The sequence below is a fragment of the Tiliqua scincoides genome, chromosome 2 (assembly GCF_035046505.1).
Source record: "Tiliqua scincoides isolate rTilSci1 chromosome 2, rTilSci1.hap2, whole genome shotgun sequence".
NCBI classification, from domain to species: Eukaryota; Metazoa; Chordata; class Lepidosauria; order Squamata; family Scincidae; genus Tiliqua; species Tiliqua scincoides.
Window position 1 is genome coordinate 232980200 of NC_089822.1, and position 24447 is coordinate 233004646.

Here is a 24447-nt window from a genome sequence, read left to right on the forward strand (position 1 = left end):
CACATGGTGACGGAAGAACGTCTTCTGTCAGAAAGTTGAATGTAATGCAGCTGTTTGTTAAAAGAACACAACCAAATGAGGCATTGGACTCATGGCATTTATACTTGTTAAAAAGGGGGGGATTAATGCGCTTAAGAGAAAAGAAAAAGTTCACCACTACATCAGTGCTAATTTGCATACTTTAAGAAGGAAAAAATTTTTTTAATTCGAAAAAAAAATTGTTGATACGCCATTTCAGTCAAAAGAGCAGCCACTTGTCATTTCCAAATACCACAGCCTGACAGAATCAATATGTTGACTTAACACCACTTATGTGTAAGTACATGACTAGAAACCTACTGATAGTCATTACACTTTTGTCACTAGTTTTAAACCATTACTTAAGTACTAATAGTACTTCATATCCTCAGTACTGTGTGGCCATCACCTGTAGAAAGTGTTCTCTTTAAATTTCTTTAAGTGTTACATTCCTCAGAGCAGTATTTTCATTTCTGATACATTGAGCCAAGACTGACTAACCCAGTAGACTGAGGGAGGATTTCAATTAATTTATATATTATTGATTTGAAACATTTGATACTCCATCCTTTGGAGTTACAAATTCCAGGGTGTGTTACAATTAAAATTTTTTAAAAGCAATAATAAATTAAAAAAAAAAAACTGCTGGAAAGGTGACAGCTTCTGAGGGGAGATTCACACCATTTGTGACGATATGCTTGTGTATGGTTGGCAGACAGCTCAATCCTGAGCTGGCTGGCACGTGGGGCTGCTGCAACACCAAAAATGGCTGTAACCTGTCTTGTCAGTTGGTTAGAGGTTATTGGTTTCTGTCTATATTTGATTAATCTCCTCTTTAGATTCTTGGTTTTCTATTCTCATGTTCTGCCTGTGAAACAACACCTGTAGTTTTCTTGTTGGTAGTAAACTCTTCACAACACTCAACTTTCCTGTGTGTTGGACTGACAGACAGCCCAATCCTGTGCTCCCAGCACCCAGGGCTACAGCAGTGCCGAAAATGGCTGCCGCTGCATCCTGCGCACTCTGCAGGCAGCACTGGCGGCTCCTTGGGAGAAAGGGACTTTCACCTTCTTTCCCTGGGTAAGCTGAGTAGCCCTGCAATGGGGCTGCTCAATTCTACATAGACCCAAGGGTTGGCGCAGAATTTGGAGCCTCTGTGTCAGGGTGGAGGCCCCAAAAAAGAGGCTCAGGATACAGTGGAGCAAAGCTCCACTAGTCCCGCCTCCCTCCCGCCCCGCTCCCTCTCCCTGCCACGCCTCTTCCCTGCTCTCTCCCCACCCTCCGCCCATTTCCTTCTGCCCCAGAATGCTTCCTCCCCGTCTCCCCCATGCCCCCACCTACCTCTCCGCTGCCCAGAAGTCCGTACGACCTCCAAGCAGTGAAGCCCCAGTGCTTGCCCAACTCGGGCCTAACAGTACGTTTTCTCCAGTGCACACTGTATAGGAGCCAGTGAGCCAGTGCACACTGTATAGGATTGGGCACTGATTGGATTGGCCCTGTATAGGATTGGGCGCTGATGCCTTCAGCTCTGCTAACAAAAACCATGTAAAAAATTTTTTTCATGTTTATTATACCACCTCCAAGGAGCTCAAGGTGGTGTGCATGGTTCTTCCTCTCTGTTTTTTCTCACAACAATCATGTGAGATAGGTGAAGGGGAGAGATAGTGACTGGTTCAAGGTTACTGAGAAAGCTCCATGGTTGAGCGGTGATTTGAACCTGGATCTTTCAGGTCTAACAACCAAATCCTAACCTGACCCGGAGCAGGCAGGCTGCCTGGTCTGTGCTGCATCCAGAGCAGGGTTGGGGCTGGCTGCAGTGCAACTTGGGGCAAGGAGAAGGAATTTCCCTTTCCCTGAGTAATGCAGCAGCGGGCCAAATGGGACTACTTGAATTTGCACAACCTGAATTGGTGGCACAGATCCGAGCAGCTTGGCGTTAGGCCAGGCTGCCTGCTAGGGGTGTTAGGATCTGACCTAAGTGCACCACCCCCTCCCAGCTTGGGGTCCTGGCACCATCCCCTCCCAACTCTCCCAGTGGCGCAAAAGTGCCTTATAGCACTTTTGCGACACAATTTTGAGCCAGTGCAAGGGACTTACACCAGCCTAAATGGTCCTTTGAATTGGTCTTCAAGTCTGACTCCTGAACCACTATATATCATCCTGGCTCTCATGACCAAAATATAACCAAAAACAGAACAGAGGGAGAAAAAAAAATGAACAGCTTAAAACTATCTAAAAAATAATGTGCAATGCTTCAGCTAATAAAAAATTCTCAGCCTTCTTCTAAAAAGGTATTCGATTTGACACTAGGCAAGCTTCTTTGGGCAGAGAATTTCAGAAGAGGATGTCACAACTAAAAAGAACCTTTCCCCAGACATCACCCACATAGAAAAAGAATCTTCACATAGAAAGAGAAATCAAGAAAATGATAAACAATTTCCTCCTCCCCCGCCAAAGCTTGAGCCTTGTGTGCTATCCTGTTTGAGTAGATAACCTTTGTTAATATTCTTGAAACATTAGTCCATGCTTCATATCCTATCTGAAATGTAAAATAATGGTGTATTTTATGAAATGCATTTTTGATAACATCTGAAGAGTGCTGGAAGAGTTCCGTTTTTGTCTACAGTGAACCTACTTTCTGTGGCCTTTCTATGGAATCTTTGGTCAACTATATTTAAAACTCAATCTTATGCATGTATACTCAGAAGTAAGTCCCATTGCGTTCAAGGAGATTTACTCCCAGGAAAGTGTGGATAGGATTGCAGCCTCAGTTCCCTGAACTTTATTCAGTTGGTCTGTACATTAAATTGCAATGCTTGTGGATTCCAATAACAGGAATGCCTGATGATGAAGGGATATTTCTATTGATCTATTCAGAGTGGGCTCTAAGCCTCCTGCAAATGAGCCCAAGTGAAAGTCTACCTTTGTTGAATCCTGCAATTGGAAACAACTCTGATTCTGATGGCTAATCTGAACTGGAGAAAGGCTATAATTCCTTCCCATTTATTTGATGTGATGCATTTGCTAAAAATGCTTGGGTTATTATTATTATTTTTTAAATCCATCTCACAGTGCCATTTTGTTTTCATAATAATCTCCAGGTCATGCTTAGCTGTAAGACAGCATAGCCAGTTTACCTTGCCTTTTCGATGTTCTGCATTTAATCTGTTTTGTCTAATACATTTCATAATTCTTCCCTGAACCTATTAATGCAGGTGCTAGCTTAGAGTTATTGAATAAAACAAATGGCCCAATCCTATTAGGGCCTTATGCCGCTGGAATGAGTGTTCCGATGGCATAAGGCCCTTTAAGGTTGTTGCAAAATGCAACATGACATTTAGAGTGGTCTGGCCGTCTCTGCAAATGGCCGGGGTCTGTGCTCCAGCAGTCAGAGGATGCTGGCTAGCTCCAGTAAGTCCACTGGAGGCGGTGGAGGAGGTGGGAGGGGAGGATGGTGGGGAGAGTGGTGAAGAGGATGGCGGATTGTGGTTGGGAAGGGACAGTATTGGCGGCAGCAGTGCCACAGATATCCTATTCCCCTTTCTGGCCTTGATTCCCCAAACTGGACCTACGTGGATTTGTGCCACTGAAATCACTGGTGCAGGTCTAAGTAGACCCAGCAGGTTGACGTGGGCTTACCCTAAGGCAAGGGAACAAATATTCCCTTACCCTAAGGAGGCCTCCAGGGTCCATAATTCCCCTTCCCCCCTATGATACAGTACAGGGCCTAGGAGAGGGGGGTAACGGGGGTAATTTATACCTGGGCCCAGGAGCCAAAGGAGGGGGCCCAGAAAGTTCCTGGGACTTGACATTTTCCTATCTCACCTGAACTCATTGCCAGCGCATAATGCTGGGGCACAATCACGTGCATGCAGTGTTAACTGCTGCTGCAAGGCATACACACCAGGCCCAGGAAAGTTTCCATGACCCTCCTTAGCATTTTATCACATCTGGGAGGAAACTGGCCTGCTACAGTAGCTCTTTGGTTTTCAGATCCCATAACCATGAAAGAGTGTATAGAAGCTCAGGGACCCAGCTGTGGGGAAGTTCATTTTGATCCACTCTAGTGTGAGCCTAAATACAATGGTGCTAATTTTCTGCAATCGATTTTCTATATTTCAAAAACTTTAGAGAGACTTAGGAGTGTGTTTAATTTTTCCTATTACTTTATCTAGCGGCCAATGCCACATGGTTGGGTAGACCTGGGCTCTGCATTAAGAAGCCTAGTAGACCTGAGCTTCAAAGACTATTGTGGCTGTCAGCACCCTCCCCCTGCCCTATTCCCCCCCCCCATTCTGCCTGCCCCCATTGTCCTCCTTCCCCTTTGGGAAGGAGCCCAGAAGAAACTTTGTACCCTCTGCTAAAATTCCTCTCATAGGCCCTGATAGAGTGCAGCTCCAGCCATGTGAGAAGTGTGTAGGATTGGGCTGAAAGTTACTAGGCAAAAATATTAATTCTCAACTCTGTCTTTAGCTGGTTTAATGCCTTCCTACAGGAGCAAAGTCTGCAGACTGAATGGGCTTGGTGGGGGATATCTCTCCACAGCCCATTAGTCCAAAGCTACCTTTAAAAAGTAAGATTCACTATTTTTTCACTTGTTATAGTTCATACCAAATGAGTTCCATACTTATTATTTCCTTATCTTAAAGGAGTCTGCCTTTGCAGCAGCCCATTATATGACCTCCAAAGTCTTTTTATGTGCTTGGATATATTCTGAAGTCTTGAAACATCCTTTTTCAATTGTGTAGGGGGAGTTACGTAAGACTCCTTATATATAACTTTAAGAATTTTAACTATGGATTTAAGAAACCTCACTAACCTTCCCCCCCCCCCCAAAAAAAAAAAAAAATTGATGGGAGTCCATGGGACCTGTTGAGCAGGGATGTTATGGACACTCATTCCATAGCTCACATAAAGCAAGGTAGACTGTAATCTGCTCTTCCGTCCTATACATGCTTTGGGCATTACCAAAGAACAAGAGCTATCAGCCAAATGAGCAGTTACTTCTTCATTTTGACAGGCATTCTTATTGCAATATAAGAACTGAAATTTGTACAACAGAACTGCACAGGCTATGGCAAGAACCTGTGCAAATTCTCATTCAAATATAGGTTTAAGGGTCCGCTGTAGAGCTGGCTGTGAATTGGGCTGATGGAGCTTCTTCAGTAACCTCCAAAACCACTTTTAGTTGGAAGCAAATGTTAAGGCTTGTTACTTCTCAGTATGTATGCTGAGAATTTCAGTCTTAAGCAAGAATTTTCCTTTTGGGTACATGATTTGCCTTCCAAATATGCCCTGAAGGGTATTAGACACTCAAAGGCTGTGTCTTCTTTCACGCATGATAGGATATGCCTCCATAGCATCATATTCCAAAATGGGCAAAAAAAAAATCAAAAAATCAGACATGCAAACAAGAATGTGCAAAATATTTAATGCGGAAAATACCCAAACAGATTAGAGTGTTAAGCCGCCTTCTGCATAATGATGATAAAAGCGCTATAGATGACTTCTAAACATCTTCATAATATGCCACTCACAGTTTGCTTCTCTAAATCACAAACAATTGCACTGCACGCTTGCTATTGCTAAGCCTGGCTTGTATTTGCCCTTCATTACACAGAACAGTTGAGGCTTGATTTGCAAATTACCTCCCAGGTGATGACGAGTTCAGACCGGCTTCCACCGCCTCCACTCACATTTGCTGGTGCCATTGTAGGAACTGGGAGAAAAAAAATATTCTGTGTGATCAATAATGCATTCCTAAGCCTATAATCCTTTCTATGGTTGTGTGGTCATGTGAAGGGAGGAGGGAGGATATGAGATTGAACAGACAGGTTTACACCACCACAGGTGGCATGTAAAAAGAGGAAATACAGTGTAGAATTCCCCTGCCTTCCAGTCCCACTGCCAATAAGTTCTGAGCTGTCACTGCATTTATGACTGGCAGCCCAATCCTACCTAAATCCGACACCCTCCCTGCTGATGCAGCTGAACCACCGGAGCACGCACTGAATCTGCAGGGGGCAGTCCTGGAGGTCTCTTTCAAGTAAGGGAACATTTGTTCCTTTGTCCGGGAGTAAAGCCTTCCCTCACTGGGTCTACTTGGATCTGTAACACCTATTTTGCTGATGAAATTCTGAATGGACCTGAGAAGGCAGATTGAGGCTAATAAGAGGATGAGATATTGTGGGCACCGCTACTGCCAATACTGCCCCTTTCCTGGTCTCAGTCCTCTTCCTCCCCACCCCAGTGCCCTCCCCTTTATGCCCCTTCCGCTCCCCATTTATCCCACACCCGCTGCTGTTGGACGTAACCGCTTGGGTTTGGCTGTGAGTCTCCTGTGTTGCTGCTGTTTGTGTCAGCACTCCTAACATGGTTGCTGGTGGAACAGTGCCATGAATCCCTCTGTGCATTGGCCCAATAGGATTAGACCATAACACTTTTGGATTAGAGTAGGATTTTGAGGGCAAGGAAACAAAGCCTTGGCCAAATTCTATCCAGGCCTTATGCTGGCAGATCTCGCAATTGGCTACTGTAAGGAAGCAAGTAGGATCAACGCAGCCCATGGGCTGCAGGGAAGTAGCAGCTGACCTGGGGTGAATGGCTTTCTGAATCCACTGCTCCTCCCACCACATGTTCTTATGCAAGCCACATCTGGTCACCTCATGATTTGGCCAGATCCAGTTGAGTTCTTCTATTATTGGGTAGTCTGTATTTATTATAAGAACATAAGAACTGCCCCACTGGATCAGGCCATAGGCCCATCTAGTCCAGCTTCCTGTATCTCTCAGTGGCCCAACAAATGCCTCAGGGAGCACACCAGATAAACAAGAGAACTGCATCCTGGTTCCCTCCCTTGCATCTGGCATTCTGACATAACCCATTTCTAAAATCAGGAGGTTGCGCATACACATCATGGCTTGTACCCCGTAATGGATTTTTCCTCCAGAAACTTGTCCAATCCCCTTTTAAAGGCATCCAGGCCAGATGCCGTCACCACATCCTGAGGCAAGGAGTTCCACAGACCAACCACACGCTAATTATAATCCATTATTTGAGATCTGGAGAAAAAATCCATCATTTTCCATGTTTTGCTGCAACCATTCACTGAGTGGTGTTAGAGTTGCAAAACTTTAAGGAGGAAAGGGGAACAGGATGGGTAACTAAAGGAAGAATTAAAAAGAGACTTTCAAACCAAGCTCAACTAGCATTCCACTGTCCCATGAACCAGTTAATGCTCAATTAGTGCTTGTGTTAAATGAGTTCAGTATTTACTGTATTTGCATGAGCGAGAAATTTATACTACTACTCAACAAAGCCTCAACTGGGTCATAGTTGAGAAACAGATGAAAATTTACGGTTGAGTGCATCGGCAGAAGTTCAATTAATTCTCAGCTCTATTTTAATGAAATGAGCAGTGGCTCATTTGCCTCCAGTAATGTACGAATGCTTGATCAGGTTTTAGCTGGCAATGTAGACTTTATAAGACAGACTGTCTCATTCACCCTTTCATTGCTATTTATTTATCACACCTGTTGCACCAAGGTTGATTTTAATTAACAGTTTAGAATATTAGCAGTTCGCCACGTAGCAGAGTTTTCTTCCATTTTCTGTAGAACATTTTAAATATGAAAAAATCAGTGGACTGATTTGAGTTTATCCAAATCTGCAGTTCCTTTTGGATCTATATCTATAACCTGTGCATCAAAATAATATTTTAACAGTGTGGCTATTCTAATTCTGAATCTTCTGCACCCCATATTTAAGCAGTCCTAATAAAAGGGTATCTGCTCTCTGCTACTGGTCAAAGCTTAAATAAAGTGTGGCAAATCCTATTGTTCCTTTCTACAGTGTTCAACATAATAATAAAGAACTTATGGCCCAATCTTAACTAGCCTTTGCAGAAATTTAAAGGCATGGAAGACAATATAATGATGTTGAAAATAGCATGTTAACAGTGGGCATTTTGGGGGTGCCACCACAAATGGCAGCGGCAGCCCCAGCATGCTGCCACAGGGTGACAGAGGGTGACCTGCGCTTAGGCAGGTAAGGTACTGTGGCAGGTGGACAGTGGGCAGTGGGGAGGAATGGGATGGGGTGGAAGAGGGAGAGATTCTGGGTGGGGTAAGCAGAATGGAGTGGAAAGCAGAATGGAGGAGGGAGAGAGTAGATCCCAGAATGGAGGAGGGAAAGGGTGGATCCCGGCAGCAACGACTTGTGCCAGATCCTAATCCTAATCCAGGGAACCTGTCCCTTTCCCTCTCGGACATGTGTCAGCAAAGTGGCTGGTGCAGAACCAAGGAAACCCTTTCAGACAGTGGAGGCATGCCCCATAGTAAGGGAACAAATCTTTCCTTACTATGAAGAGACCTCCGCAACTGCCCTCCCATAGGATGCAGAGTGTGCTTCGTTAGCTTGGCTGCATCAGTGGGTGCTTTAGTTAGGATTGAGCAGTTATAGTTCCTAATCAGCATACTAATAATGATATTCAGAATTTGTATAATACTTTTTGAGTGGGCAAAGCTTGTCACATGTGTTATCTTGATGTAAACCTTACAACAACCCTCGGGTTAAGAGGATATTTGTCCCCTTGCCCTGGGGTAAACCCTAGTAACTGCTGTAGGTCAACTCAGACTTGAACTAGCTTGATCACTAGTGCAAGTCCACCTTGACCCAGAAAGGCACATCAGGCCTGAGAAAGGGGGTAAGCATTTGGCATGTGCTGCCACTGCCAATTCTGCCCCCTCCCAAGCCTGACCTGCCCTCCTCCCTGCTACATCACTGCCCTGTTCAGCCCACTCACTCCCCCGTTAAGCCCACCAACTGAACTCACGACAAAGGCAGCTCAGTTTTTGGTCACAATACTACACCAGCTTCCTTGTCCAAAAATGAAGAGAGTTACATTCAAGATGTTTGTAAACCGATCAACACAGTTTTGGTGGCACTTACTTGATGCTTTGGTCCTCAGTAGCTCAGATGGTGTGCTTGGCTCCCCAATCCCAATGCTGTTACCAGCCACAACCCGAAATTCATACTCAACCCAAGGATTGAGATCAACAACTGTGGCTGTGTGGGTCCTTCCATTAATAACTTCAGGGACTACAAGTAAAACAAAAATGGTAAGGGAGAGAATAATTGAAAATACATCACTACATGAAAATCAGGCACTTGTTCACTTACCTGTTGAGACTGCCTGCCACCCAACTGAGAAAGGTGTTCTTGTCTGAATGGTGTATATTTGGATGGGACTGTTATTATCTGTTCCTGGTCTCCAGCTTAGCACTGCAGTTGTGCTAGAAATATGTTCAATGCTAACATCTCTGGGAGGACCTGGAGTGCCTGAATAAAGAAGAAAAAGTCCTTATTACTTAAGCAAAAGAGTTTTAAATTATTGCTCTTTAGAGCTCAGTTCTTCACTCACTGCCTAGAATTATTGGAAGTCGTTTTGAAAATCAGAACCAGAGCATCCCACTGGATTATCTAGTTCAGCTCTCTGTTTTAAGAAAGGATCTCCTCTGTCTTAAGCATCTCACATAGGTGTTTGTCTTTGCTTGAAGTCTTTCCTCAAAAGATTACACGCTCACCATGCCTTTTCTTCCTTCTCCAATCTCAAGTTCTCTTAATAACGCACTTTCTTATCTACTCTGTCCTTTTCCAATACTTCCAATGCATTTCCAAATGCAGGCTCTGTTCTCAGGATTGCTGGAGCACATGGCAACCACAGGACAAAAAAACAAAATAAAACATATGTCCATCATGCCTAACCCTCAGTGCTCAGGATGTGTGAATCCTCTGCCTCTTGAAGATTCTCTTTCATAGTTGAACTGTTAAATGAATTTCCAAAGCCCACATGCAACTGTTGTCAGATCTGTTCACATACATTCCTAGTCTTCTGACTCAGTTGTTAACAGGCAACCCAATCCTATCCAGTGCTGGTGCAGTTGGACCATTTGGCCCATGCTGTAACCAGTGCTGGGATTGAGCAGGTTGGACATCTCCTTTGTGTCGAGTTCAAATTCATTGATGCAGGTCCAAGAAGTCCATGTAGGGCTTCCAGGCTTCTGCTGTCAACCCTGTCCCCTCCTGGGCCTGATCTACCCCCATTTTGCCTTCCCACCCTGCTACACCCCCTCTCTGCCCTCCCCCTGCTCTCCCGTGATCCTTCACCAGTGCAGAACTTACCTGCACCAGTAGCCATTTGTCAGGATTCAGTGCTGGTGAGCTTTCCCGTTGGCTCTCCTTACTCAATTGGTGATGCATACGTGCTTTATGGCACATTTGCAGCACCCTATGCCAGTGCAGTGGCTGCTAAGCCAGCATAGCCGGCAAGCAGGATTGGGGTGTAAGTGTTTTTATTCTAACCCACCACACTCATGTAAATCTTTTAGAACTCATAACTCCACCAAGGAGCAACACTGTCTCTATTCTTCCTTGTCTGATTGCTTGTCAACCTCCCTTTTTGAAAGACGTGGACGAAATACATAATGTTCCTATCTTATTTAATATTATTGTTCACCACATGGACCAGTGTGTCTATGACTCCTATAAAGCTATGACATGGTTTGGGGCATTTTCTGTTAAACTATCATCATCTCACCAACCATTGCAAGTCTAATTTAGTTCTTCACATACAACCCAGTCCTACCTAACTCTCTGGTGAAGCAGCAATACCGGTGAGGCTTCCACTGCATTCTGCAGGAGAGTATTGGCTGCTGGAGGTTCCTCAGAGTAAGCCCCAGCATCTGTTTCAGTTGAACTCAGACCTATGCCAGTTCAAATGCTGGTGCAAGTTCATATTGATGCAAAAGAGAGGTGCAAAAGAGAGCGACTAAGATGATTACTGGGCTGGGGCACCTTCCTTACAAGGAAAGGCTACGGCGTTTGGACCTTTTCAGCCTAGAAAAGAGACGCCTGAGGGGGGACATGATTGAAAGATACAAAATTATGCAGGGGATGGACAGAGTGGATAGAGAGATGCTCTTTACACTCTCACATAACACCAGAACCAGGGGACATCCACTAAAATTGAGTGTTGGAAGAGTTAGAACAGACAAGAGAAAATATTTCTTTATTCAGCATGTAGTTGGTCTGTGGAACTCCTTGCCACAGGATGTGGTGACGGCATCTGGCCTGGATGCCTTTAAAAGGGGATTGGACAAGTTTCTGGAGGTAAAATCCATTACGGGTTACAAGCCATGACGTGTATGCGCAACCTCCTGATTTAAGAAATGGGCTATGTCAGAAGGCCAGATGCAAGGGAGGGCACCAGGATGAGGTCTCTTGTTATCTGGTGTGCTCCCTGGGGCATTTGGTGGGCCGCTGTGAGATACAGGAAGCTGGACTAGATGGGCCTATGGCCTGATCCAGAGGGGCTTTTCTTATGTTCTTATGATCCATGAAGGCAGATCACAGCTAGGGTCAGAATTTGACATTTGCTACCACTGCTGATCCTGCCCCCTCCTGAGCTAGATCCCAGCTAGATGCCCTCCTTCCCACCCTATCACAACCCCATTCCACCATCCTTTTCCCCCATTATGCCCACTCCTGTTCAACTTCTTGGCCTGCTTACCTCCTGCAGTTGTCATTGCCACCCATGGCAGGAGCCAGCCTGCACGCATTGGACTGATCACATTTGCGACATCTATATGTAGGTTACACTGGTGGAACACAGGTTCTGCCAGCATAATCCTTCAATAGGATTGAAGGTTCAAAAAATGTTAGTGGTTCAAAAAATGTGGAGATTTGGGGTAAATGATATCCTATAGTTTTGGGTTTGTGGAATGGGAAGCACCAACATTCTTTTCTAGTAAGATTACTTTAAAACAAAAACAAAAAAACAAAAATGGGTCCAGTATAAGAGTTGGGAGACGCTGCAAACATACAACCTGCATTTTTAGAAAGTGAAAATAATATCAGGAAGAAATAATGTCTGCCAGCATTTCCATTTGAGTTGGTTAGTTGACTACTGGGCAAAATTTAGTTTGAAGAGAATATATGATGGTAAAATGTATATATATCTAAGCCATAGATTAGTTATTTACATTTCATGCAACCAGCTCCTCTGATGTTGGAAGTATATCACATTCTTCTGGGTGTTACAGTTAGCTGGAATTTTACGTTTAATAGACTTACCCCTTACAATAATTTCTGCCGTTTCAGACAGGGTGTCCATAGCTGTTTGCACTGTGCAGGTGTATTTCCCAGAATGATTTAACTGAATATTTCTAATCATGAGATCCCCCACTGATTCCTTGAGATGAAAAGGAGAGAAAGATACAACGAATCACTTATAATGCATTTTCCACACAGGACATTTTTATAACTTGCTAAGTATTAATAAAAAATGCAGTTTTAAAATTAAATTATGCATTACTGTCATCAGTTTCTTTCATTTAGACAGTTTTATTATCGCTTCACCAATAACGCAAACACGGAAATAAAGCATAAATGGATGTGGTTCTATAAAGGTTCTGTAGGAGAAGATACTGGAAACAAGAAATCTGGGGGACCCAAGCTCTTGGCTTTCGACTTTGGACAGCAATGCCAGTTGCTCATTTATTCCTCTCCTCCTCCCCTCCGGGGAGGGAAGAACAAGGAGGGAGCCACAAGCCCCTAACAATATGCTGAGTGCCCTTGTGGGACCTACAGCAAGAACAAGGTAAACTTCCAGTAGAACAAGCCACACTGCTTGTGGTTTGGTGCCTATATTGAGCTGCTGGGAAGAGGAGGGGTAGGCTATGGAAGGCACAGTCAGCAACTTGGCTTGAAGACCTGCAGTGGTCATTTTTGTTGGGGGATGAAGACATTTGAAACTGTATAGGAGGTAGCAAATGTTGGAGGAAGTGGATGCAGTGGTGTAGCTAGCAACCATTGCACCTGGGGGAAACTTCAAAATTACACCCCCACTGCATACCAGGAAGTGACATTTGGGTGTGGTGTCACACCCTGCAACTCAGAATGCCTCCAAAGCCTTTAAACAGAGACTTCTGGTTTTTCACAAAGTCCCCATTTAAAGGCTCTGGGAGGGAGCATTCTGAGTCGCAGTGATGCCCCTGGCAGCATAGAGCCCAGGGCAATTGTCCCCTAGCCGTCCCTTAGCAATGCCAGTGGGTGGATGACTTTTGGACATTGTCGAATGACAGAGTGGGGACACTTGGAGGTTGTGGCTTTGATTCAGGAGCAGCGGGAGGCTGTGCATAAGCTGGTGGTCATGCAAAGCAATGCTTAGTACAGAAGCACAGCTTAAGTACAAACACTAAGCACAGCCCAGGCACAGCACAGGACTCTGCATGAAGTAGCGTATTTGGTAATATGTGTTTGGTTGCATATTTGCTTATGATCTGATACCTTCTACAGAACAACCTCTGCATTCCTGGTAAACAGGTCCATGCTTAGACAGCTATTTCCAAAGGAACATTGTATTCACCAGCTTTCTGTGTAGCAGGGAGTGTGGAAGGGCCATACACATGTGACCCAACTGCATCATTGCTGATAAATTTCGGGGGAACTCTGGCTATCAAGCAGGCCTAGAAGAGGCAACTTCAATCCTAAGCCGGTGGGACCTGAGCAAAGTACTATATGTAATGGGCTTCTCCTCAGTACAGGAAGGATGCTTGGCTGAGAACATAATGCTCCTACTTGTGCAAGAAACCTAGGCTGAGCATTCTTTGAAAGTTGTAGCAGCATGCCTGGAACATTCTTACTTTGAGCCTCTACCAAATTTATGCAGTAAGCTGTGGTTGCTCTTCCCTAAACACTGTGATTGAGAGCACAAATTTGTCCTTGCATATTGAAGAAAGACACATGGCTTGGGGCTGTGGGTACTGAGCTATCATTATAACAAGCAGCTCTGCGCACTTTTGTGCAGTTTGGGGTACGATGTGGTACTCACCCATCCTCCCAAAGACCTCCAGCAGTCAAAATTTCCCTGTGGGATGCAGCAGAAACCACGCTGGGGTCACCACATCACTGCATGGGGAGTTGGATAGCTGGGCCACAAGTATCCAAACCCATCATAGGAAATGGATCACACAGATTCCTCAGTAATGGATTCAGATACTAATAATGCATATATAATACTACCTTATAATAATGCATATATATAAAAATCCTGAAAGTAAAATTAAGGTAGATGTGGCATAATACTGACATCCTAGTGCATATGACACAACATGAATTTTTTTTTAATCAATGTATGTTAAGAATTTTTTAAAGATATGTGATAAAGGGATAAAGAGCCTACAAAACTTACTCCTCCCACTCTTTCAAAATGTGTCAGTCTTCTTTTAAAATCTATAATGTCTCCATTAAAGGACCATGAAAACACAACCTCAATGGATGGATCTTTGGATACTACACAAGGCAGAACTATACTTTCTCCAACTGTAACATCCATTTTGGAAGGTGGTGTGGTAATGACTGTTCTCTCTGCCAAAAGGGGAAAAAGTCATATTTTTGTTAGAGCAAAAAGAAGTTTACAGAATATCAAGTGTCCAAAGATAATTTATTTTTCTCTCAAGGCCACTGATTCAAAAGTTATTCCAATCAATCACTTATTTTATATTTGTTCCCCACCTTACTCTAGATAGGCTCAGTGCCTTAGGTATCCACCTTGTCACCACTACATCCTTGTGACACGTGGATATAAATAGCAAAGATGATGAACTGGTGTGATGTGCCTTTCATGTGTTTTATCACATGAAAGTTCTTTCCATGTGAGAAAAGAATAACATTTGACAGTAGTGTTAATCATTTGCTCAAGCGCACCCAGTTTGCTGAGAAAGTGGAACTTGGAACCAGCATTCTACTAGGATACAGACGCATTTAAAAAAAAACTTGGAAGCCTATTGCTCTGTTTTGTTCTATTGTTCTGCTTTGTTAAGCAATTCAACCGTGCATCACGTTGGATATAAGTGTGTATTCTTGCAGTCAGCACAACAGAAAAGCATCTTTTAGAGGCGGCTGATGTCTCTCCGGGTCTATCAGTCTACCCAGATCACATCAACTGCAATGAGTGATGCTGGGATGTTTGCTTCACTTGAGACAAGCTGTTTTCTTTATGAAGTTTTCTTTACGATTTCCATCTCAAATCTTTTTAAAAGCCTCTTAAAAGCTCCCATTTTCCCATTATCTATCTGTCTTGCTTACTAAATGCAGACATGTATTATGGAGCATGCCCTGTTTCTAAAAAAGAAAAATAGACGAGGCACTCGGTGCACTTGAGGTATAATAAAGACTTCTCTCGTAAGGAATAAACAACTCATTGAGCAGCAATAAACTTAATTTGCACATTAGATATGCTTTTCAGAATTCTGACATTTCAGTTGAATATAATGCTGAAGCAATGAGGCCTATAATTGAACAGCCAAAACTTCTCCAGAGGGGAACCAAAACAAATGTTCCCTGCAAACACTATCATTATGATAGCATGTTGTTATACTGATTTTTAATAAATTTTGCAATTGTCAAATTAAGGCTTCTCTTTAGGTTTAAAAATGTAATTGTCACATCACTGGCAATTAAGGTGCACACCCAAAGAGTACAAAAATTAGATGCAAATATTTGGAAAATTTGAAGTGCTGACTGGGATCCAACGAGCACCTTTGGATGGCGCACACATGTGCTTGCACATATGCATGGGCCTTGGGGGTATTTTAATGAAAAGAGTATCAATAGGAGCACACAGTTTGTCCCAGTGCCACATCTCTCACAGCTTTATCTCTTGCAAGTCACTTTTGGCTTAAAATAGGAAGGATCAAGTTGCGTTGAAAACAGAGATACACAGATGTTAACTTTTCTGTGTGTGTGTAAAGTTGATCAACAACCTTCCTCTGCCCAATTAACTTCATGTATATTGGAAATGCTGATGCCTAGTTGACAGGAGTTTTGGGTCAAAGCCCTACACTTGATCTCCCTTCCTGTCCCAACATGCCTCCTGATGGTGACTGGCACTGCTACTAAGGGTTCAGAGGTTAGCCAGGCCTGGTGGGTCCTTCAGTGGGCTTGTCCCCTTGGCCAGCACCCAACTTAGATAACCCCTGACACAACCCCTGCATTTTGGCCTCATAGTATTGGCAAAACAGGCCAATCTCAAGAGTCTTCAGTCTCAAGAGGAATGAGGATGAAGAAAATGGCAATGTATACCAAGGGTTTAATTGGCACGGTTTAACAGGTTATGGACAAATTGGCATCCTTTCCGTTCAGAACAATGGCATATTTAAGCTTAACTTCTTGTTAAGCAAGCAATACTTACAACTTTTACATAAGTTCTCCCATTTCTAATATTGTCATTTTAGTTCTTTGCCCTTTTTCTTCTCTGCAGCATTCATTTTTTAAAGAAATGTCTTCATTGTAGGACGAGATAAATAAGGAGTAAGGGTAAGATGGGGTTAAAAGATCCCAAATCTGCACTGTGCTTCTTCCAATTACCACATTCCTAACAACCCTGTGAACCGCAATTCACTTGACTACGTAGCTAAGGTTATGGAAGCATGGCTATTGGCAAGATGAAACTATTTTGACATTATAAAAATAAAGACTAATCAGCAGGGAGAAAAATTGAGTGTCTACTGGGCACACCACTTTTCTTAAAAATGCCATCACTGTTAATGTTATCTAGTCTTTTTTTTCCCCCCCACAAGGCCAATAATTAAATTTGAAGTAATTTGTCCTCAAAACCTAGTCCTCATCAACGACTGTTACAATTTAATATAAGAATGCTGAGATATCTGTAGAGAAAACCAATTATTTTAAAATGCCAAACAAGATCAGATTGCTAAGGGAAAAAAAAAAAACCCTCCAAAAATCACTGGATTGTACTTCTACTTCTGGGTTTCTTAGCACTTGTATAACCTCTCCACAGGTTTATCACTGGGGACTTAACCCAAGACCTTATGAACCAAAGAACATACTTCTACCTCATGAGCTATAGGAAAATCTCTATTACTCATCATAACTCTGTTAGCCATAGATGTTTTTCCACTCTTCGGTACAGTAGGCACAAACAGGATACATTTAAATCTGTTTGCCCCAGGGTTTTATTCTTTGTGGTCATGGAGCGTTCACGTGAGAACAGATTCTATTTACAGGACGCAAGCTGTTGAGTGCAGGACTATTCAGAGGTATGTTGCTGCCCTGTCAATGGTCACAGGTGAACATGTTGTAACAACATGACTTTAGTCAGTATGTGTGATAACGACCATCAAAAGAAAAAGGATAGCATTTAGATGCAGGTTTGGAGCCACACTATGCTAATGAATTCTTTGCACCAGTGACCTTCTGCTGTTCACATCAGTGAGGAAAGCAGCCCTGCCTATGCCCAGGAACACGTGTGGAAAGCTGTTCTTTCTACTGAAGTGAATGGAGAAGTCTGGAGAAGTCTGGAGAAGTGAAGAATGGAGAAGTGCTGTAAGGCACTTTTGCGCTAACTCAAGAGTTGGGAAGTTGGCACATGGATGTGCGCCAGCCTCCAGAAGCCAACTTTGGCACCATTGGACCAGAAGAAAGGTAGGTTCACACCAGCCATGTCGGGCCAGTGCAAGGTCTGGGCAGGGCAGGGAGAGAACAGGAGGTGTTCCTGGGTGGGGGGATGGGTGGGCATGTGGGGGACCTCTTTAGGTGGTGCAAAACTGAGTAGCCCCATTGGGGTGGCTATTTGCGTTACCGAGGGTAAGGGAAATCAGTTCCCTTTGCCCTAGGCTGAGCTACAGCTAGCCCCAACCCCCCACTGGATACGGGGCAGGTCAGCCAGACTGCCTGTTCCAGTATTGTTTAGGATTGGGCTGCCCACTTTGTCTCGCAAATGGGAAGGGAAAAGTGCAAAGCTTATTTGTTACCCCCTGTTTGGAGAAGAACCTATTTGAAAAGTCCTGGTATTGAGACAGGTGTAAGAAACTGATTTGGTATTTGTTGCTAGTATCACAATCTAAGAAATCAAAGCTCAGACCCCACCTGCAGCTTGGCGAGGCACCCTCTGGTTTGCCAAAGGCGTCTCAGCAACTACGCTTTCCAAAAGAAGAATTGGTTCAAAGCATGCCGCAGACAGTACTGTTATATTCTCTGACATCTCAGCATGGGAAATCAAATATGCACGTGCATTTCCCACATGCATGAAGCACAAATGAAGACAATAAAGTACCTTTCACAATCAGGCTCCCTGCACTTCGAGCAACTCCAAATTGATTCATTGCTATGCACATGTAGACACCTGCATCTGATTTGGTAACATTATATATCTTCAGACTGCCGTCCTCTGAGATGAAGGTTCTGAGAGGGGTGGAAAACAAAACCATACAGACCAGTTATTAACAGGGTATGATCCTGAGCACTAACAAACCAGTAGCAGTACTATTGTGTGGTGTTATTTTTAACATTTGCAATTCATCATGGTTGTTTTCTGTGGAAACTGGGCACATCTCTAACAGGCAAATCTCTAACAAATACCAGGCAAATCTCTAACAAAAACCCTTGACTTCCGACGGGCGGACTTCCCTCAAATGAGGAGGCTGGTTAGAAGGAGGTTGAAAGGGAGGGTAAAAAGAGTCCAGTCTCTCCAGAGTGCATGGAGGCTGCTTAAAACAACAGTAATAGAGGCCCAGCAGAGGTGTATACCGCAAAGAAAGAAGGGTTCCACTAAATCCAGGAGGGTGCCCGCATGGCTAACCAGCCAAGTTAGAGAGGCTGTGAAGGGCAAGGAAGCTTCCTTCCATAAATGGAAGTCTTGCCCTAATGAAGAGAATAAAAAGGAACATAAACTGTGGCAAAAGAAATGTAAGAAGGTGATAGGGGAGGCCAAGCGAGACTATGAGGAACGCATGGCCAGCAACATTAAGGGGAATAATAAAAGCTTCTTCAAATATGTTAGAAGCAGGAAACCCGCCAGAGAAGCGGTTGGCCCTCTGGATGGTGAGGGAGGGAAAGGGGAGATAAAAGGAGACTTAGAGATGGCAGAGAAATTAAATGAGTTCTTTGCATCTGTCTTCACGGCAGAAGACCTCGGGCAGATACCGCTGCCCGAACGGCCCCTCCTGACCGAGGAGTTAAGTCAGATAGAGGTTAAAAGAGAAGATGTTTCAGACCTCATTGATAAATTAAAGATCAATAAGTCACCGGGCCCTGATGGCATACACCCAAGGGTTATTAAGGAAATGAAGAATGAAGTTGCAGATCTCTTGACTAAGGTATGCAACTTGTCCCTCAAAACGGCCATAGTGCCAGAAGATTGGAGGATAGCAAATGTCACGCCTATTTTTAAAAAGGGAAAGAGGGGGGACCCGGGAAACTATAGGCCGGTCAGCCTAACATCCATACCGGGTAAGATGGTGGAATGCCTCATCAAAGATAGGATCTCAAAACACATAGACGAACAGGCCTTGCTGAGGGAGAGTCAGCATGGCTTCTGTAAGGGTAAGTCTTGCCTCACAAACCTTATAGAATTCTTTGAAAAGGTCAACAGGCATGTGGATGCGGGAGAACCCGTGGACATTATATATCTGGACTTTCAGAAGGCGTTTGACACGGTCCCTCACCAAAGACTACTGAAAAAACTCCACAGTCAGGGAATTAGAGGACAGGTCCTCTCGTGGATTGAGAACTGGTTGGAGGCCAGGAAGCAGAGAGTGGGTGTCAATGGGCAATTTTCACAATGGAGAGAGGTGAAAAGCGGTGTGCCCCAAGGATCTGTCCTGGGACCGGTGCTTTTCAACCTCTTCATAAATGACCTGGAGACAGGGTTGAGCAGTGAAGTGGCTAAGTTTGCAGACGACACCAAACTTTTCCGAGTGGTAAAGACCAGAAGTGATTGTGAGGAGCTCCAGAAGGATCTCTCCAGACTGGCAGAATGGGCAGCAAAATGGCAGATGCGCTTCAATGTCAGTAAGTGTAAAGTCATGCACATTGGGGCAAAAAATCAAAACTTTAGATATAGGCTGATGGGTTCTGAGCTGTCTGTGACAGATCAGGAGAGAGATCTTGGGGTGGTGGTGGACAGGTCGATGAAAGTGTCGACCCAATGTGCGGCGGCAGTGAAGAAGGCCAATTCTATGCTTGGGATCATTAGGAAGGGTATTGAGAACAAAACAGTTAGTATTATAATGCCGTTGTACAAATCGATGGTAAGGCCACACCTGGAGTATTGTGTCCAGTTCTGGTCGCCGCATCTCAAAAAAGACATAGTGGAAATGGAAAAGGTGCAAAAGAGAGCGACTAAGATGATTACGGGGCTGGGGCACCTTCCTTATGAGGAAAGGCTACGGCGTTTGGGCCTCTTCAGCCTAGAAAAGAGACGCTTGAGGGGGGACATGATTGAGACATACAAAATTATGCAGGGGATGGACAGAGTGGATAGGGAGATGCTCTTTACACTCTCACATAATACCAGAACCAGGGGACATCCACTAAAATTGAGTGTTGGGCGGGTTAGGACAGACAAAAGAAAATATTTCTTTACTCAGCGCGTGGTCGGTCTGTGGAACTCCTTGCCACAGGATGTGGTGCTGGCGTCTAGCCTAGACGCCTTTAAAAGGGGATTGGACGAGTTTCTGGAGGAAAAATCCATTATGGGGTACAAGCCATGATGTGTATACGCAACCTCCTGATTTTAGGAATGGGTTAAGTCAGAATGCCAGATGTAGGGGAGAGCACCAGGATGAGGTCTCTTGTTATCTAGTGTGCTCCCTGGGGCATTTGGTGGGCCGCTGTGAGATACAGGAAGCTGGACTAGATGGGCCTATGGCCTGATCCAGTGGGGCTGTTCTTATGTTCTTATGTTCACATTCCAATGGAATGTTTATCACATTATATAAATGATCATTGTGTTAGAGAGAGATGAGACATCCCAGAATTGACTGCACCACCAGCCTACATCTCTTGTGGTCAATCATTCTGTGGTCAATGTCAGATACTTCCAAGAAAGGAATAAATCTGCAAAATGAGGTCTAATGTGTTGTGTTTCCTCGCAGGGTGAAAGATGTTCTGGATCCCAGATGGTGAGCTGTTTTGTGGTATGAAGTATGAGGCATGATAACCCATGTAATTTTAGTCAACATTATCAGTCATCGAGCTAGCAACCTAGCTACAAATTGACGGTAAGGCCACACCTGGAGTATTGCGTCCAGTTCTGGTCGCCACATCTCAAAAAGGACATAGTGGAAATGGAAAAGGTGCAAAAGAGAGCGACTAAGATGATTACTGGGCTGGGGCACCTTCCTTATGATGAAAGGCTACGGCGTTTGGGTCTCTTCAACCTAGAAAAGAGACGCCTGAGGGGGGACATGACTGAAACATACAAAATTATGCATGGGAAGGATAAAGTGGATAGAGAGATGCTCTTTACACTCTCACGTAACACCAGAACCAGGGGACATCCACTAAAATTGAGTGTTGGGAGAGTTAGGACAGAGAAAAAGAAATATTTCTTTACTCAGCGTGTGGTTGGTCTGTGGAACTCCTTGCCACAGGTTGTGGTGATGGCATCTGGCCTGGATGCCTTTAAAAGGGGATTGGACAAGTTACTGGAGGAAAAATCCATTACGGGTTACAAGTCATGAAGTGTATGTGCAACCTCCTGATTTTAGAAATGGGCTATGTCAGAATGCCAGATGCAAGGGAGGGCACCAGGATGCAGGTTTCTTGTTGTCTAGTGTGCTCCCTGGGGCATTTGGTGGGCTGCTGTGAGATACAGGAAGCTGGACTAGATGGGCCTATGGCCTGATCCAGTGGGGCTGTTCTTATGTTCTTAACCTGCGGTTCTACCAGTCAACAAAGCTGTACAAATGATTACAAGAACCTTGGTGTGTCACCACAATCAGAAATAACCTTGTAGTTTGCTAGGTTTGGGAAGAAATTCAGGGTGCAATCTTAAAGTGCCCTTGGGCTGGTGCAAATCCCTTGTGCCAGCACAGGACTGTCTCAAATGTGCCACAAGGCTTGTTTGTACCGACTTGAAAGCTGGGGAGGCTGGTGCAAAGATGCACGCTGACCTCCCCATGCTGACGTGGGCCCAGGAATCAATAAGTTTGTGCTGCGGGGAGAGGTCTGGGGGGGCACGGACAGAGCAGAGAGGAGATGGGCAAGAGGTGTTTCAGGGCAGGAGAGGGTGGGTGAGCCTGTGGGTGGACGAGCAGAAAGCAGGAGGTGGGGCCAGGATCCGGCATAAGTGCCAGATCCTAGCCCCATTCCCTGGCAGTCCGGGGCAGTCCCTGGCTGCTCGAGTTTGCGCCACTGATTTTGGTTACACAGCTCCAAGTAGACCCATTGGGGCTGCTGCAGTTCTACCTGGGGTAAGGGGAAATCTCAGCCAGTTGCAAACTTGTGCTGGATGCAGTGCAGGCCCACCGACCTGCCTGTTTCAGCACAAGTTAGGATCGTGCTGTCCGTTGTATGTGTATTCCCATGCTACAGTTCTCTCACATTACTATTTCAGAATGCATGCAGGAGACATGTTTTAAGAACTTCAAAATTCAACTTCAAAATTACCCTCCACTTGGAAAGCTGAAAAGTTTCCTGATTCAAAAAGCTGCTCATGTGGAGAAATTTTTCATGTGGGATGCACATTCACACCAACAATCCTTCAGGCACTTTGAGGTGGTACAGTCATACAAGAGGTGGTACAATCATATAAGGGGGTGGTATCATATCAGCAAGTCTACATAGGAAGGGCAAATTGCGTATTACATGAGATTCTGATCTGTCAGAGGAAAAGATAAGGTCTACTTGTTCCTGCTTGTCCTGGTGTTGTGGGTGATACAGGAGTCAGTCCAGCCAAACAAAATGTTTTGTGAATTAAGTACATGCCCAATATTTTGATGGGGGGTGGGTGGGTAGGACCTGCACATCAACATGCTAGATTTGGTGGTAATCTCATGCCTCCTGTAGAGTGTAGTTCCACCCTCAGCTTCTGTGCTTATGTACAGTGTTGGAAATACTACCTTGATTTCACAGAGTATTTTTAAAAATCAAGTGAATATCAACTTGCAGAAGTGCAGCCATGGGGCAGCCCAATCCTAGCTAAGTCCTGTGCGGCAATGCATTGGCACCAGTATGAACTACACTGCATCCTGTGGGGGATTTGTGGTTGCTGCTGGTTTCATCAGGATAAGGGCCATTTGTCCCTTTGTCCTGGTGTAAGCCCCAGCAGTCAAAATTAGTCAACACGCACCTGCACCAGTGATATTGTCCACATTAATTTGTACAGGCGGACTAGACCTGGGAAAGGGGTTGGGATATGTCATGTGCTGCTATCACCAAACCTGCCCATTTCTGGGCCCGATCTGCCCATCTCTCACCCTCCCCCCATCTTCTCCCTGTTCCACCCTTCTCCAGCTCTGTTTAACCCCCTCCCCCTTTGCTGGGCTGACCTGCTCTGTTGCTCTGCAAGTGCACATGGGAAGACCCTGGCCTTCCCACTGGTGTGCTAGCTCCCTGTGCTGCAGTAAAGTGTTTTATGGCACTTTTGTGGCAGCCACAACAGGAGAGGAACAACTCTTCACTCACAACAGGAGAGGAAACTGAATGCTTTCCATATGTGCTGCCTCCGAAGCATTCTCGGCATCACCTGGCAGGACAAAGTTCCTAACAACACAGTCCTGGAACGTGCTGGAATCCCTAGCATGTATGCACTGCTGAAACAGAGACACCTGCGTTGGCTTGGTCATGTCGTGAGAATGGATGATGGCTGGATCCCAAAGGATCTCCTCTATGGAGAACTTGTGCAAGGAAAACGCCCTACAGGTAGACCACAGCTGCGATACAAGGACATCAGCAAGAGGGATCTGAAGGCCTTAGGAGTGGACCTCAACAAATGGGAAACCCTGGCCTCTGAGCGGCCCGCTTGGAGGCAGGCTGTGCAGCATGGCCTTTCCCAGTTTGAAGAGACACTTGGCCAACAGTCTGAGGCTAAGAGGCAAAGAAGGAAGGCCCATAGCCAGGGAGACAGACCAGGGACAGACTGCACTTGCTCCCAGTGTGGAAGGGATTGTCACACCCGAATTGGCCTTTTAAGCCACACTAGACCCTGTTCCAGAACCACCTTTCAGAGTGCGATACCATAGTCTTTCGAGACTGAAGGTTGCCAACAAGCCTGTGGCAGCCACCACTGGCAGAACACACATTCCACTGGCACTGCCTTTCAATGGGATTGGGCCATCAGAGCAACAACAAAGAGTCTTGTGTCACTTTAAGACTAGGAAAGTTATTGTAGCATAAGCTTTATGACTTCATCAATCAACATCATCAGATGCATGAAGGGAAATACAAGGGAACAGAGGGAAGAAAATGAATACAGTGGAGTCAAATGTCTGAGGAATGTGAAAAACAGTAACGGACCTGCCCTCAAGGTACTCCAGGGAAAAGGTCTGCAATACTGCCCCCCACACACACACACACTACACCCATGCTTACCAATGAAACGGAACCTTGACTCCAGGACCGACT

At 44.8% G+C, this 24447-nt stretch overlaps 1 protein-coding gene across 1 annotated transcript in view; it reads right to left on the reverse strand.

Annotated features, from left to right (window-relative positions):
• LOC136638960 (contactin-6-like) overlaps nucleotides 1-24447 on the reverse strand; it is a 196551-nt gene that overhangs the window by 24495 nt on the left and 147609 nt on the right. Inside the window, 6 exon segments of the mRNA XM_066612985.1 lie at nucleotides 5667-5737; nucleotides 8968-9117; nucleotides 9199-9357; nucleotides 12151-12268; nucleotides 14270-14445; nucleotides 18155-18282. Of these exon segments, the coding sequence (XP_066469082.1) occupies nucleotides 5667-5737; nucleotides 8968-9117; nucleotides 9199-9357; nucleotides 12151-12268; nucleotides 14270-14445; nucleotides 18155-18282 (802 nt within the window).